General features: G+C 41.5%; 1 protein-coding gene across 1 annotated transcript; it reads right to left on the minus strand.

Annotated features, from left to right (window-relative positions):
• Positions 1-1,371: 1,371 nt before the first annotated feature.
• LOC309568941 (acyl-coenzyme A amino acid N-acyltransferase 2-like) lies at positions 1,372-16,281 on the minus strand (the record flags this gene model as incomplete). The annotated part of the gene is made up of 5 exons (XM_082274707.1): positions 1,372-1,388; positions 1,979-2,195; positions 13,881-14,000; positions 14,053-14,255; positions 15,819-16,281. The coding sequence occupies 5 exons, from the start codon at positions 16,279-16,281 to the stop codon at positions 1,372-1,374; spliced, it is 1,020 nt and encodes a 339-aa protein (XP_082130833.1).
• Between the last annotated feature and the right edge of the window lie 377 nt (positions 16,282-16,658).

A 16,658-nucleotide genomic window follows, 5' to 3' on the forward strand; every position in this document is an offset into this window, starting at 1 on the left:
CAATACAGCTTGCATTTTTGTACAGAGCAGCCAAAAGCCTAGCAGTCCTCAAGTTCTACAGTTTCAGGGTATCCCATGCTCCCTATCCCTATCCCTGTTCCCAATAAAACCTTAAAAGAGACCATTAGTCTGATTCTTGAGCCAAAGGAGGAGTTCTGAGAATGCCATATGCCTGGCTGTGCAAGCTGAGTGGGGGGGGGGGACCGAAATTACCAGCGGGAGTAGCGCTACAAGAGTAGGAAATTATTTAATTAAAAAAAGAGCACAGGACCATTATGTAGTGGATGTGTATGGGTTATTTTTGGAGAATAAAGATATTGCATCACTTTACTCACTTGATCTCCGGAAGGTTTTGCCCCCTTCATGATCTGGCCATTTTTTACTATTTAGCACTGTGCTACTTTAACTGGTGATTGAGCGGTCATGCTACAATGTACTCAAACAAAATTTATATATTTTTTTCTAACAAATAGAACTTTCATTTAGCAGTATTTGATCACCACTGGGTTTTTTATTTTTTGAGTTATAAAAAAGAAAAAAATCTAGAATTTTGTAAAAAAAAAAAAAAAAGAAAAAAAATGTTTTACTTTCTGCTTATAGAAAATATCCAATTTAAAAAAATGTCTTCATAAACTTTAGCCAAAATGTATTATTCAGGTCTTTGGTAAAACAAGTCCCAATAAGTATATATTGATTGGTTTGCATAAAAGTTATAGCATCTCCAAAGTATTATATATATATATATATATATATATATATATATATATATATATATATATATATATACATATATATATATATATACTGACATTTTTATTAATATTTTTTTTTATACTACTAATGGCAGTGATCAGAAACTTATAGCGGGAGCACAATAGTGTGTCAGGCAATCTCTCACTAGCTGACGCTGGGGTGAATTGACTATCACTGACATTATGGGTGGTTTATTCCAATGATCAGTGATAATACTATACACTGTCACTGTACTATGACTGGCTGGGAAGGGGTTTACATCTAGGGCAATCAAGAGATTAAATGTGTGCCTAACAATGTGTAATGTGTGTGCTTTGTGTTGCTTTTTACTAAATATCTCCTTGTTACTTACCCCTGCTTTGCAGGGATAAGAAACAGAGAGATTGTTCCCTCTGTACAGAGCCCTGTGTTGATTGTCTGGGCTGTGATTGGACATAGCCGATCAGCAACTCCGGCCCATGAATCATTGGCCAGGACTTGCTGACAGACTCCCGCTGTGTACAATCACAGCAGTGCATTGCAGGTGGACGGTCCAGAAGAGGTTAAGAATCCTCAACTTCATATTTGGTTATCCATCTGCTATGATACTCGTACATGGGTATGATTAGCAGACAATACTTATAATTTCAGCATATCTAAAAGAGAAAATGATTATGGTAGTTGGGCAAGTTGAAAATCAGTACAAAATTATTTGAAAGCCTGATGAAATATCAAAGGGCCTCATATATTGATATCGTTATATATACTGTATGTCAAAGATGTTCCCTATGTTTTTCTATTTGCCTGGCTGACCCATTTGCTATAAATTCTCAAAAGGGAGTAGTAGATTAGAAAAGCTTTTTTTTTTTTCATAACTTACTCTGCCTTGAACATGATATATTTTTATGCAGGATGTCCAGTATATCTTTCCATATACTTTCCTGGGCTTGGCAGTGAGACACAAGCTCCCCACCCCACCTAAGTGGAAGTGAAGTAAAAGCAGTGTGGGAAACAGAGCTATAAGGGGAACCGGGTGGCTCTAGAAGGTGGCCAGCTCCGGGATAACTCATTAAATAGATGTCCTGCTTGCCATATTTGTGTGCTCTGGATAATACCTCCTTGGCAAAAAATAAGCTATTACTTATCAGGTCATTTTCTCCCACGAAAAAGAAGATGGGACCTAGGGCTCTCTCCACTGGAATTATGGAATGCTGGTGTTCAGGCTTTCTTGGATCTCCAAACATACCAGAAAGAATGACTCCTGTGTCCGTGGTCAGTACTCTTTCCATTTGAAAGGGAATTCCAGGAAGGATGACATCTCGGTAGCTGAGAGCGTGTTCATTGATTGCATTGGTTCCATTGATACAAATGGTAACAGCCACTTGGGGCAAATAAGATCCCATTGCTAAGGCTAGCTCTGACCCTTTGCTTAGAGATATTAATCCAATCCCAGCTCCAAAAACCTAAGATAGGAAGGAAGAGATTAAGATAAAAAGTAAGAAATCTGTAACTGATAAGTCTATTTTTAGAAGTCATACTTTTTAGAAGTCAAAATTTCTACGTATATATATATATATATATATCCACACTGTATTTGTGTGGGTTCAGGTTTTGCCCACAGCCGAAATAGGTATTATAATTTCAAACCAATATTGTTTATTGCAAAGAGCTTGCCCCATGGAGATCTAAGCTAAGGAATGTGAGTTTCTGCACCCAATAGGATAAGCTTTTGGCTTTAGGGGTTCTCATAGTGTTGAGGTTGTGGCTCAGAAGCGGAAGGTAAACGTTAACATGGGGGTAAATGTTTCAAGGTGGGGTCGACAACAGGTAGATTGCGATCTACTCATTCATCGGGACAATGTGACAGGTTTATCGCAACCCCTTCATGCAAGCAGGTTAACTCCTGAACCCTACCTATCCCCTCTCAGACCTGGGAATAGAGCAGCAATAAGCATTGCAGAGCCAATGGAAGTCCTGGGATAACCTCCCTTGCTCTGCCAGATATCCTTACATCTGATTTTTGAGGAGTTCATTTTACAGGTGGGGAGGGAGAATTTAAGATGTGGGTGATTTTAGCAAATACAAAAAACCAAATCCCCTGGACTGTTTAAGCCAAGGACTTAAAGTGCTAAGAATTTAGAAGTTGTTGCTAAGGGTTACCCAGGGGAATCTGTTCTCAGCAGCTCCCAAGGGGGCAGTGCTACACTTGTCTTGCAAAACTCTCTCAAACCAAGTTATTCTCAATCCAAGGTTTTACTGTACATACTACCAATCTCTGAACCCTGTGTTACTTACTGCTGACCCCTGCACTTACTGCATTATTCCTGATTTCTGAACACTGCATTACATACTCCTGACAGCTGCATTCTGCAATACGTTCTACTAGTCTCTGAACTTTGTGTTACCTACTACTGACCCCTGCACTGCGCATTACTTACTACTAGTGATCGACCGATATCTTTTTTTTATCGCCGATACCGATATTTTGGTCATCGGATATCGGTATCGGCCGATATTTTCGGACATTTTTTTTTTTTATGTCTACAGGTACTGTGGTGGAGGGATCTGAGGGTCTAAAAGACCCCAAACCCTTCCTCTGCACTTAAAAGCATTCAAAACGCCAAGTTTGGCTGTTTTGAATGCTGTAAGTTTTTTGAATTTGGCACCGCCAGTACCCGGAAGTACCCGGGTACTCGGCGGCGCCAAATTAAAAAAAAAAATGGAGACGCGGTCAGATGGCAGTGGTGGAGGTAGGATTCCCGGGTCTCCCGGTAGGACAGGAGACCCGGGCGAGCCTCGGGAGGGGGAATTTCCCCTTCCGATCCTTGTAATGACAGCCGAGCGGCTTCTCAGCCGCATCGGTTGTCATCACAAGTCAGCCGACCGTTGGCTATGGACACCGGTACCAGGGTGATGCCTCTAGCTGCAGGCATCTCTCCGGTACAAGCACTTTCCCTAAATATCGTCAATATTGGTAAATCCAAAGGCCGATTCCGATATATCGGGGAACGTTCATATCGGCCCTCGATATATCGGCTTTGCCGATAATCGGTCGCTCTCTACTTACTACTGACCTCTACACTCTGTTTCTGAGTTGGGAACGATATATATGTAATAGGAGACACCTATTAGCAAAAGTATGTTGGCATAGGACACCCCCCTGCCATGCTCCCTTAAAGGAAAATTATCCCCCAAAAATTATTAGTTAAATCCACAAGTGCTAGTGCTTACCACTACTATCCCTTTATACTGGCTTTTGAAAGTTACAAATGCAGCAATTTAAAAAAATGGATGAATGGTTTAGCACTGGGAAACACTTTCTGAAAGATCAATACTGCATTTAATATACAACTATATAGATCAGACCAAAATGAGGGACAAATGAGAAGGGAAGAGGGACTTTGTTACAAATTAGGGATAGTCCCCCAAAATCAGGGACAGTTGGGAGCTATGTGTTACATAATACTGACCCTTTGCATTCTGCTTTATATACTAATGACCTCTGAACTCTGTAATATAGGCATACCCCACTTTTAAGTACACAATGGGACCAGAGCATGTATATAAATCAAAAATGTGAACGAAAATGTAAGTGAAGCAATACCTTTTTTCACTTCTCAATGCATGTAAATACACTAGCACTATGGGAAATCTTGGTCAGCTTGACAAGGCACTGCTCCCACAGCATAAGTGACAAGGACACCAAACATGGGAAGCACAGTAAGGGGACCCAGGACTACAACATAATAGATTGCCTAGGCAAGCTGGCTGACTCCAAAATCAGATATGTTGTAGTCCTGGGTCCCCTCTTGGTGCTCCCTAGGTTTGGTGTCCCTGTCACTTATGGTTGTGGAGCCATGCCATGTAAAGCTGACAAAGATTTCCCAAAGATGCCAATGTTAACCACCTGCCGACCAGCCGCCGTAGTTTTACTGTGGCAGGTTGGCTCTGTCCCGTGAAATTATGTACCTGTACGTCACTTTGTGAGACAGCTAGTAGGGGCACGCGTACATGCTGATTGGCCACTGGGGGAAGCCAATCAGAGGGTCTGGCGGATGCTATGTCCATTGGGCTACCGCGATTGCTCCCCATGAAGTCAGAACGTCAGTGTGCCAAAGTAAACACAGCAGACCGCTGTTCTGTCAGTGATGAACACAGGGATCCTGTGTTCCTCTCATTTTGGAACACAGGTCTCTGTGTTCATTGAATGAGTCCATCCCTCACACAATTAGAAAGCACCTCCTAGGCATACATTTAACCCTTTGATCGCCCCTGGTTTAACCCCTTCCCTGCCAATGTCATTAGTACAGTAACAGTGCAAATTTTTAGCACTGATTACTGCAGTGATGTCACTGGTCCTCTCAAAAGTGTCAGTTATGTGTCCGATCCGTCCGCTGCAATGTCGCAGTCCCGCTAAAATTTGCTGATCTCCGCCATTACAAGTAAAAAATAAATGAATAAAAAAATGACATAAATATCTTTCCCCTAGTTTGTAGACACGATAACTTTTTCGCAAACCAATCAATATACACTTATTGGGATTTTTTTTACCAAAAATATGTAGCAGAATACATATTAGATTGATGAAAACATTTTATTTTTACATTTTTTTTATTGGGAATGTTTTATAGCAGAAAGTAAAAAATATTGGGTTTTTTTTTCTGAATCATTGATCTTTTTTTGTTTAAAGCGCAAAAAATAAAAACCGAGGTGATAAAATACCACCAAAAGAAAGCTCTATTTGTGGGGAAAAAAAAAAAAAAAAAACAACAAGGACATCCCTTTTATTTGGGTACAGCGTCAAAAGACTGTGCAATTGTTAGTTAAAGGAACGCAGTGCCGTATCGCAAAAAATGGCCTGGTCATTAATAAGGGGGTAAAACCTTCCGGTCCTTAAGTGGTTAAAGACAGGGAGCAGTGCCATGTCAAGCTGACCAATATTTCCCATAGACGCCAATGTTAAAAACCATGAGTAGTGCCATGCCAAGCTGACCAAGATTTCCCATAGATACCAATGTGTCCGTACTCGCGAGTGTACGTAAATTGAGGGTACGTAAAGCAGGGTATGCTTGTACTGACTCCTGACATCTGAATTCTAAATTACTTACTCCTGACCTCTGCACTGTGCACTGCATACTTCTGATCCCCACGCTCTAATACTGCAGCTTCTAGTGTTCACTTCCTCTTTAAGTGTTATATTTTTTACATTTTCGAGGGGTTAGGATGCTTTCACACCTATGCATATTCATAACATTTTGGGTGCATTTAAAAATAACTCCTGTATATTCCCTTTGGTAAGGTTTCTATCAAAAGAACCTTTTCTCCACTACCTATGGGGAGGGGTTGATATGAAGTATGCAAGATATATTACACCTCCCTAAAATGTTTTTTTGCATTGATTCCATAGATACAAATGGTAGCAGCCACTTGGGTCAAATAAGATCCTATTGCCAAGGCTAGCTCTGATCCTTTGCTTAGAAAAATGATTCCAATCCCATCTCCAAAAACCTAAGATAGGAAGGAAGAGATTAGGATAAGAGGTAGGAAATCTGTAACTGATGAGTCTTCTTTTAGAAGTCAAAATAACTAGCCATCTCAGACAGCGCAGGGATCACACACCCCCCGATTAATTGCATCCAAAATAACTAAGTAGTTAGCATTCTTATCTTGCAATTCTAGGACCGTGTGTTGATCCTCCACTAAAAATACCTTATGTATGGAATTTGTATGTCCATCCGGTGTTTGTGTGGGTTTCCACCAGATGGATCAGTATTCTTCCACAGCCCAAATAAGTATTATAATTTCAAACCATTGTGCATCTTCGTGTCCGCAAGGGTCACGACCATGTTGTGCCTTCTGGTGTTCATTGGCCCTGCCTCCTGCCACGTATTGGAGGCTGTTGTGTCAAGTGTTGCGCAGGACCCTTATCTTTTCCAGTGACTTCTGAGTTCTGCTAAGTGTGGGGCCCTTTCTTCTGGACTTATATGAGTCCAAAGCAGTGTAGCTTGGGAGTCTTTAAGGCCACTTCTTGGCCTGCCATATGTTCATATAGCTTATACCCTTTATTTTTTTTGTCAGGCACATTGTATGGCTATGTCTCACAGATTTCTATGTTATGAGACAGAAGTATGCAGGAAATGCTTGTGAATATCGCTATACGAGAACTTTTTCCCCTTGTCCCCCTTATCCCCTATTGCCCCGGAGGTCATCTTGCTCTCTGTCTCTGCTGTTCACGTAGATCGGATGTTTATCCATTGCTTAAACTCTTCTTTTTATTTTTAGGCCACCATGACGGGATCCTGGAAGGCCTCATCACTTAGGCTCTGCTCCTTCAGCGCCCGGGGCCTAAATGAACCAGTAAAGAGATTACAGATCATGCTTAACTTTCACAAGTCCAAGGTTAGCATTGCATTTTTTCAAGAAATGAATTTTTGATAGGATTCCTACCCTATGGAACAGATAATACGTGACTTGGTACCACAGTATCTACGCCCATTCGAAATCTAGAGGGGTTGCAATTGCATTTCATAATTCTGTTACTTATGGCCTCCTGAATGTATCTGCGGACCCTGAGGGTAAATCCTTTTTCTCAAAACTCATCATTTGTGGTAAGACATATACATTGACCACTATGTATATACCCAACCTGGATCAAATAAATCAGACCCTAGGATATCTTCACACATTGTTAGAATTTGCTAAAGGAGAGATTCTTCTCGTGGGGGATTTTAACTGTGTCCTTAAGCCCATGCTAGATACATCAGTGGATAGAAGTTCTCTAGAAGTTTCCTATTCAAAACTTTATTAGGCTGAAAAAATTCCTACTACAAAACAATCCAATGGATGTCTGGCAACTTTCTCATTCTACAGACCGAGATTACTCATTTTACTCCGCTGCTCACAATTCATATTCCCAAACTGACTTTTTCCTTGTCAGTCATTTTGCCTTGACTCTCCACCCGTAGAGTAGAATTAGGAATATTCTCTGGTCAAATCATGCTTCGGTATATCTGTCACCTTCCCAATCCCTACTAAATCTCTCCTCTCAAGAGTGGAAGTGTAGATTGAATGACTCTTTACTCCATGATGATATCTGCATGGCTGATGTTAGATCTACTATAGCTAATTTCATTTTGGATCATCAGAACCATGGGACCCCTGCTTCTATCCAGTGGGAGGCATAGAAATGTCTTGTGCGAGGAGTTTTTATTAAACATGGCTCAAAACTTTATAAGGACCAAGCAGCCCAAATAAAAGACTTGGCACTTTGCATATTCCAACTAGAAAAATCCCACAAGCTTAACTCATTTCCGGCTTCGTTACTTCAACTTCTGGATGCAAGACTACAACTTTTATGACTTTTAGACTTGAACTGACTCAATCAAGGATAAAATGCAGAAAATGTTTAATGTTGACGCTAACAAACTAGGGAGGATGTTGGCCAGAGCCTTACACACAAGAAATGGTCTTACTTCCATACCAAAACTAAAAGGGTCAGAAGCTCCGATGTGAGCAGGATAGGGTGATGGTTTAGTCGTCACGTCCTCTGTGTTTCCCTCCTTGTTGGGTGCCAAGCGAGGGTTACACGAGAGGCCTACCCTGGGGTGGGTTCTTGTGGGCTATGCTAGGCACTTTGGTTAGGGTTATATCTTACACATGAAGTACCTTTACTGGAACAGACAACTAAACTTAAACTCTCATGTTGTAATATACATCACCATGGTCACTTGTGCAATTAGAAGGAACATGCAAAGCCCTTGCCGTCTCCACCTGTCTAGCGTTTCACTGCTCATTCCCAGTAATGGTGTGGAGCCCCGCCGTGCACCTAGCTCTGACTCCATGTGTGCACTTCACTTAACTCTTCCTCCTCTATACCTGTGTACAGGTTGGGGACCTCTACAGTGCAGATCTGCTCTCATTGCTGTGGGAATTGGACTGGTTAATGAAGAGAGTGCCCACAACAACTCCTCCTGTTAGAAGCTAGCCCACCTGCCACATGTATATGCTTACAACCGGCTGCTAGACAGACCTTCATTACCCTTGGTAACCACTTGTTTTTTCCCACTGTATTAACTCTTGCACCGTTATCTTCATACCCTAATGTGCTTAGTGGTCCAAGCTGTAGACTAGATGTGCCGGTTACTTCCATGACACCCCTTAAGTAACTTCAGACCAAGAAAAGGCAAAGTTTTAAGAGCTTTACTGGAGAATAGATAAACACGACAGTTCAACAAAAAGTGCAGTCTTTTCCTAAAATCCCTAGTCCCTAACTCAGGCTTGTTGTCTGATCTCTGTGGAAGCTGAGAAGGTATTTGACCGGGTTCATTGGACATTCCTTGAACACATGCTAAGACAGATAGGTCTTATCCCGAACCTATTTCACAAAATATTGGCCCTCTACAGTTGCCCACGAGAATCTGTTATAATGGCCTATCTGGATCTGTAATGGCACTAGACAAGGGTACCCTCTCTCCCCCTTACTATATATGCACTATTTATGGAACACCTTGCCATAGCCTTGCAACAAGACTCTGATATCCTGGTTATCCAGATAGCACAAAACCAATATAAGCTTTCGCTTTACATGAACGATCTCGTATTAAATGTTACTACCCCTCACATCTCTCCCTTCCTATCATCATTAGAGCATTTTGAGAATTTGGGTTGGTAAGCAACTTTAACGTAAACTATGATAAGACTGAGGCCCTATATATATATATGTGTATTTACCCCAGGCTACTGCAACTAGACTCCAAACCAATTTTGCTTTTAAATGGCATCCGAAGGTCACTAAATATCTTGTGTCCATATCCCGGCAACATTATCTACTCTGGCTGATCTTAATTACTGTATACTCCTTTATTACACACTGTTCACGTCTGCCTTAAATGCTATGATAAACGACACATTTCATGGTTTTGCCGTATGAATTCTGTAAAAATGGATATCTTACCGAAACTATTAGATACTCTTCAGGACATCCCAGTGCCCTCTTGTCAATAAAGCTATCTGTTCCTTTGTGTGGCGTAACAAAAAAACAAGAATTAGACAATCCATCCTCCAAAAGGTTTGGCTTGAATATAGGCAGTTGGAACCTTAGACACTACCCCTCTTCTGACCGACTGATGAGATTACCCACAGATTTTGAGTGATTACTATCCAGGTCTATTAGACCTCTTTGTCCGCTTTCTCAGATATACCAAATTTTGTTACAGGAGTCTTTTTTCCAAGTGGGAACAGGAACTGCCCAGAAAGCAAGCGATTGTGCTGCAAGCTTGAAAATGACTTGCTAAGCTATTGCTAGACTTGCCAGGCTTCACAAGCTTGTTGCACAATTGCAGCAAGTTCGCATTGCATTACTCCAGATCAACTTTCTTTGCAAACATTCTGCAAGTCTGCTGCAGGTTCTGGTTCAGTTATGTTGTGTAATAGTCATTCCACCACAGGGGTCACGGTGACTGAATTTTTATGCTGTAGACTTGCAGAGCTCTTGCTGTAGACTCATCACTGCAACTTTGCTCTTGCTACTTGCTACTGCTACTTTGAGACTTGGCACGCATATATTTGCTACAAATTGGAGTCAACTAGAACTTGTGCTTTAAGTGTTCTGCAAGTGTACAACTTGACAGTGAAAATGTGCAGCAAGGTAAACAGACTTAAAATTCAACACTGCCACAAATTTGTGGCAAGTTATCCTTGCTACCTGGGTGAATATACTGCAGATGAACTGAAGTGGGACAAAATATATCATTATTATAAAAACTTTTAGTCTTATCTTATGCCAAATGACACAAAATCGGATTATTTCTAGCTGGTGTCACTGCCCCCCCACCCTTTACAAAATTTACCCTTCTGTCCCCGATGTATGTTGGCATTGTTTGCAGGCTACTGGCACAATGCTCCATATCTGAGGTACTCATCCGGGCATTGTCCCTTTTTGGGATAAAATTCTGTAATTATACGATCCCTTGGTGGGCAATAAATACCCAAATCAACCCCAAATCACAATACTCTCTATGCTGCCAGGATCCTGCAAACAAATTAAGAACAGTCTGATTAGACACTTCCTGACAGCAGCTTGATCTGGCATCGCCAAATTTTGGTGTCTGCCTGAACCACCATCTTTGGCTGCATAGGCTTGTGAAATGAACAATATTGAATATATAGAATGCATTATTGCCAGGGATGAGAACAAATCTGAATCTCACAGCCTCATGTAGACAGTTTTGACTATTATTGGTTTATTCTTCCAATTTTGCTTCCTTTACTTCTTCCATGTTTTGAATGCGTACCTACTTCCAGGATCCTGTTATAAGAACGTGCCCTTCTACTACCATTCATTGGCAATTTTCCCCCTCTCTTTATCCTTCCTCTTCTCTTACCCCCCCCCCCCCCTTCTGTTTTTTCTCTTCCTTTGCTTTTTCTTCTTTTTCTCTCTCGCTCATTTGATTTTCTTTTCTCCTTGGGTTGTCCCATTTTTGGGGCCATTCTTTAGTGATAGCATCCTGGTTGTAGAGGTGATTTTACGACTGGGCATCCACATATGAAGACTCTACCTCCTCTGTATTATATATGGGAACTCTATTTTTTTATGTCTGTTAAACTCATACGTATTACCATACCCCCTATGTATTTTGTTAGCTACTGAAATGATTGCTGTCCTTCCTCTTCCTTTGTCATGCTTTGCCAAAACGTAATAGTTATACGTTAAACGTAATATCACTTATATGCAGGGAAATGCATAGGTTTGCCTTATATAGATATGTTTGTCCCTTGGTCCATCATGGACATTATTCTTTTTGTATCTTAATACCTGGAATTATTAAAAAAGAATTAAACATATTTTCAGATCAATATTGTTTAGTGCAAAGAGCTTGGTCCATGGAGATTCCAGCTAAGGAATGTGAGTTTCTGCACCCAATAGTGTAAGCTTTTGGCTTTAGGGGTTTTCTTAGTATTTAGGTTATGGGCCTGGAATTGAAGTTAAAGTAGGGGTGTTTCAAGGAGGGGTTGGCAATAGGTATATTACAATCTACTCATCGATTTTGCGACAAAGTGACAGGTTTACCATGACCTCTCCATGCAGGTTGGCTCCTGACCCTGCCTATCCCCTCTCAGACCTGGGAATAGAGCAGCAATAGGCCCTGTAGACCTGAGAGAAGTCCTAAACTCCTTCTTACCTTTGATGTGTCATATGACACAGCCAAGGGGAGACCTTGGATGACTTCCCTTGCTCTACCAGATGCGATTGCATCTGACTTTTGAGGAGTTCATTTTACAGGGGAAATGGAGTATGTATGATGTTAATGTTTTTATCTTAGGTTGTTGAAGTGTGTACTGGAAGGGGGAATTTTGTTCTTATGAGATGGTGTTAGTAACTACTAACTCCTGCACTTTGTAGATCACACTACTGACCCCTGAATTGCTTACTACTGACCCTTGTATTCTGCAATACATACTACTGATCTCTGAACCCTGTGTTACCTACTACTGACCGTTGTATTCTGCATTACTTATTTCTGACCCCTGCACCGTGTATTACATACCACTGACCTCTGCACTGTACATTACTTGTAGTAAATATGGGGAGGACAGTGCTTCAATACTTGTATAAATAAATTAATTAAATTAATACATGATGGTATATAAATATAACTGACTATGTATCTCCAATCATAAATAAATAAATAAATGAGAAATTCATATAAGTATCTCCAATGTGTATAAAAATGAAATCAATACATAAAAATATATAAATACATTACCAATAAATATAACCAATAAATATTTAAATCATCTATAAGTGATAGTGTAAGTGAAAAGGGACTGTAAATAATAATATATTGCAAAAGTGTCCAATTTGCTACAAAGTGCTTTTTGTGCTTGATTTATGTGATACATAGGTGGCAGCAGAACAACATTCACTTAGTGAGAAATTCAGTGGGATTGTGCTATTCCTTCCTCCTCCACCGCATGCACAGCCCACTTACCAGATGACCCCTTGGGTTCAAGCAACAGTAAGATCTCGCTAGGGTGTCCCGCTGTAGTTCCCTCAGTAAAGAGCGCAGTTTTCAGGGGTACAGATAGCCTTTAGGGGGTCTCTTCTGGGGTCCGCTCGTGGGTCTCCCGCTAAGGTGTCCAGCTGTGGTTCCCTCAGTAGAGAGTGCGGTTTCAAGGGTGCAAAAGCCTTTAGGGCTCTCCTCTGGGGTTTGCTCGTTCATAGGCAGGTGTTTGAACTCCCAGAATATATAAATTAGAGGTAAGGAGGCTGATGGTGCAGTATTATAATAATGTTTTATTCAAAAGAAATAACTTACATTAAAAGTTGTGGATAGCCGGCCAAAGGATCATTACGCTGTTCCGCATTCCAAATGCGTGTCACAGACCGGATGTGGCGTAACGGCGTATCACGGTACCCGACGAGTTTCGTCAGTGTACATCTGACGTCATCAGGAGTCACTGTTTATTACTTACTAATGACCCCTACACTTTGCATTACATACTACTGACCTTTGCACTGTTCATTACAGAATACTGACCCTTTCACTCTGCTTTATATACTAATGACCTCTGAACTCTGCATTACTGACTACTGACATCTGAATTCTGCATTACATGCTACTAACCTCTGCACTGCGTACTACATACTACTGATCCCTACGCTCATTACCTACTACTGCAGCAGAGTTCAGTTCTTCTTGAAGGGTTATGTTTTTTCATTTTTCAAAGGATTAGGTTTATGATGCTTTAACGCCTATGCATATTGGTACATTTTGGATCTCTTACAAAAATAACTCCCGCATATTGCCACTTGGTACAGTTTCTAGTAAAATGACCTTCTCTCCACTACCTATGGGGAGGGGTTAATATGAAGTATGCTAAAAGTTATTAAAAAATGTGTTGCATCTCTCATAAAGAGTGTGCATATAGCAGTAGTAGATTAAAATGGAACTAAAAATAAATGCATGAGCTCATTTGATGAACAGCCGATTATCACCCACTTACATTGCACAGAGAGAGTTTTTTTCCTGGCTGTGGTTCCCCCCTGCAATGCTCCCTGTTGGCGCAGCCTTGTTATGTCTTCAAGCATGGTATCTTCAGAAAGTGTCTTCTTCCAGGATTAAGGTGCACAGCAGATCACATCAAACTCTAAAGCTGTGCACCATCTCTGCACTAAATATCTGCTCTTTAGCATCCTTTAGATAACAGGAACCTGGCTTGTGTTGCCCATGTGCAAAATAATTTTCATAGTCAACTTGCTTTTTAAGCTAGAAAAAGAACAATACAAAAAAGAGACCGATGTTTATCATTATAACTTACTTTCGGATGATTACACAGCAACTGAACAGCTTCTTCAAAGTATTCTAGATCCATGTTTTCGAACTGGCTTGGCAGATCTTCATAGGCATAATAGGCCAAGGCAAGAGTAGCAAACCCTCGGCTGGCCAGAAGGCTGCTTCTAGACTCCATTAGACCACCAATTCTACCATATACATCAATGACTCCAGGGAAAGGTCCATCTCCTGTAAATTAAGATACTTGTGAAGGTTCTCATTTATCCAGATCATGGTATAGTTTCTAACAGATAGTCATACTTATTTGGACATACTTATTTGGACTTGCTTTTTAATGTACAGTGAGTGAAAAAAGTATTTGATCCCCTGCTGATTTTGTTCATTTGCCCACTGACAAAGACATGATCAGTCTATAATTTTAATGGTATGTTTATTTTAACAGTGAGAGACAGAATAACAAAAATATCCATAAAAACGCATTTCAAAAAAAGTTATACATTGATTTGCATTTTAATGAGTGAAATAAGTATTTGATCCCCTATCAATTAGAAAGATTTCTGGCTCTCAGGTGTCTTCTATACAGGTAACAAACTGAGATTAGAAGCTCCTAAAGGCAGTGTTCCTAATCTCAGCTTGTTACCTGTATAAAAGACACCTGCCCACAGAAGCAATCAGATTCCAATCTCTCCACCATGGCCAAGACCAAAGAGCTGTCCAAGGATGTCAGGGACAACATTGTAGACCTACCCAAGGCTGGAATGGGCTACAAGACCACTGCCAAGCAGCTTTCAATGCACAGTGCCCAGCATGCCCCCCTTTCAATGCACAGTGACCAGCGCTGCGTGCCCCCCTTTAATGCACAGTGACCAGCGTGCCCCCCTTTCAATGCACAGTGACCAGCGTGCCCCCCTTTCAATGCACAGTGACCACAGCATTGCCCCCAATCATTGCAGAGTGCCACAGCATTGCCCCCAATCATTGCAGAGTGCCCACAGCATTGCCCCCAATCATTGTAGAGTGCCCACAGCATTGCCCCCAATCATTGCAGAGTGCCACAGCATTGCCACCAATCATTGCAGAGTGCCACAGCATTGCCCCCAATTATTGCAGAGTGCCCACAGCATTGCCCCCAATCATTGCAGAGTGCCACAGCATTGCCCCCGATCATTGCGGTGTGCCAGCGTTCCCCCCGCGAGACCCGTGCACTTACCTCACGGACGTTCATGGCAGCTTCTCTTCAGTCCTCGGCTCCCTGCGTCTCCTCAGTCCTCCCGCCTCCTCGGCCAATGGCACGGGGTTTGCCTTTTCGGCCAATCAGGAAGCAGGAGGACCCGCTCCCTGATTGGCCAGGAGGAGGATCCGTGTGGCAATAGCGAATTTTCATTCGCTATTGTCACAGAATGGGCGGGCTGGGGGCGCACTGCTCTGCTCCCCGGCCGCCACGTCTGCGGCTGCGCGGGACCTTCAATTGTACTGCACATCCGCGCAGGCGCGCAGCTTAGAGGGAACAGCCGGTTCTGCGAACTTGCAGAAATTTTGTAACCGGTTCTATGGAACCGGTGCGAACCGGCTGAATCCCACCACTGGTGTTATCTTATGGGAGCATTAACAATTGGCTAAAAATCCAACAGTTTGCATGAGAATGCAGTTTATCAATTCATACTGGAATTATGATAATATAAACTCTATGTATGAATTTTTTCCATAGGGCTGGTAGAACAACAACAAATCAGGATAACTAGAACGGTGATACCATTTCAAGACTATTAGATAGTCTTGTTTCTTTCATACCTGGAGGAAGAAAAAGAGCACCCCGGACGCGTCCTTCCCTGATCTGCTCTCTTTGGACATGAGGACTGACGTACCATCTTTGTATAATCTTACTAATGATAGGAATATTTTTTGGATATGGACTCATTTCCAAGAGACGGTAGAGCTCCAGGTGAACATAGAAAGGACTTCCCATTACGTCACGTTTTAACAACCTTACAAATGGAGTAACTGGCTTCAGAGCCCAGAAGAGTCCCATTGGATGAACTCCTTGGAAGTCTCCACCAGTGGCCGGTGTATGGTCTAGATCTATCTCCCCCTTTTCATTGGCCACGTAGAATGCTTGAGAGTAAAAGATTGTCCCCTTTTCGTCTTTCAGCCATGCTCTTAGTGTGATTAACTCTTGTGGTTGGAGACCCCAAGCTTGCATCTTCACTGGCTCATCTGCAAGTGTTACCTCGGGTGAGACAGCAAGACCTATCATAGCTGACATTTTCTAGAAGAATAAAGCAAGCCTGAAATAAGACATGGAAAACAATAGTGAGAAAGGCTCTGTGATATCGAATACATTATGATATACAAGATGATAAGATTTTCACGAGCAATTTACACACTGAATCTAACTTTTTTTTTTTTTTTAATCAAGAAAGTCTTTATTAAACATTCACATAAAAACATAACAGTAACAGAGTCCAAGACCGGTTCACCCCCTCATTGCTTACAAATTATACAGATGTCAATTCCCCTCCAACACCCAATCAGCAATTATACATAATACCAATAATTAGTACCTCTCCCATTTTTTTTTTTTATATTTTTTTGCCGCATCAAATAACAACCCGCAGTGTCGAGACCCACCAG

This window comes from Pelophylax lessonae, assembly GCF_965119305.1.
Source record: "Pelophylax lessonae genome assembly, chromosome: 1".
Classification (NCBI taxonomy): domain Eukaryota; kingdom Metazoa; phylum Chordata; class Amphibia; order Anura; family Ranidae; genus Pelophylax; species Pelophylax lessonae.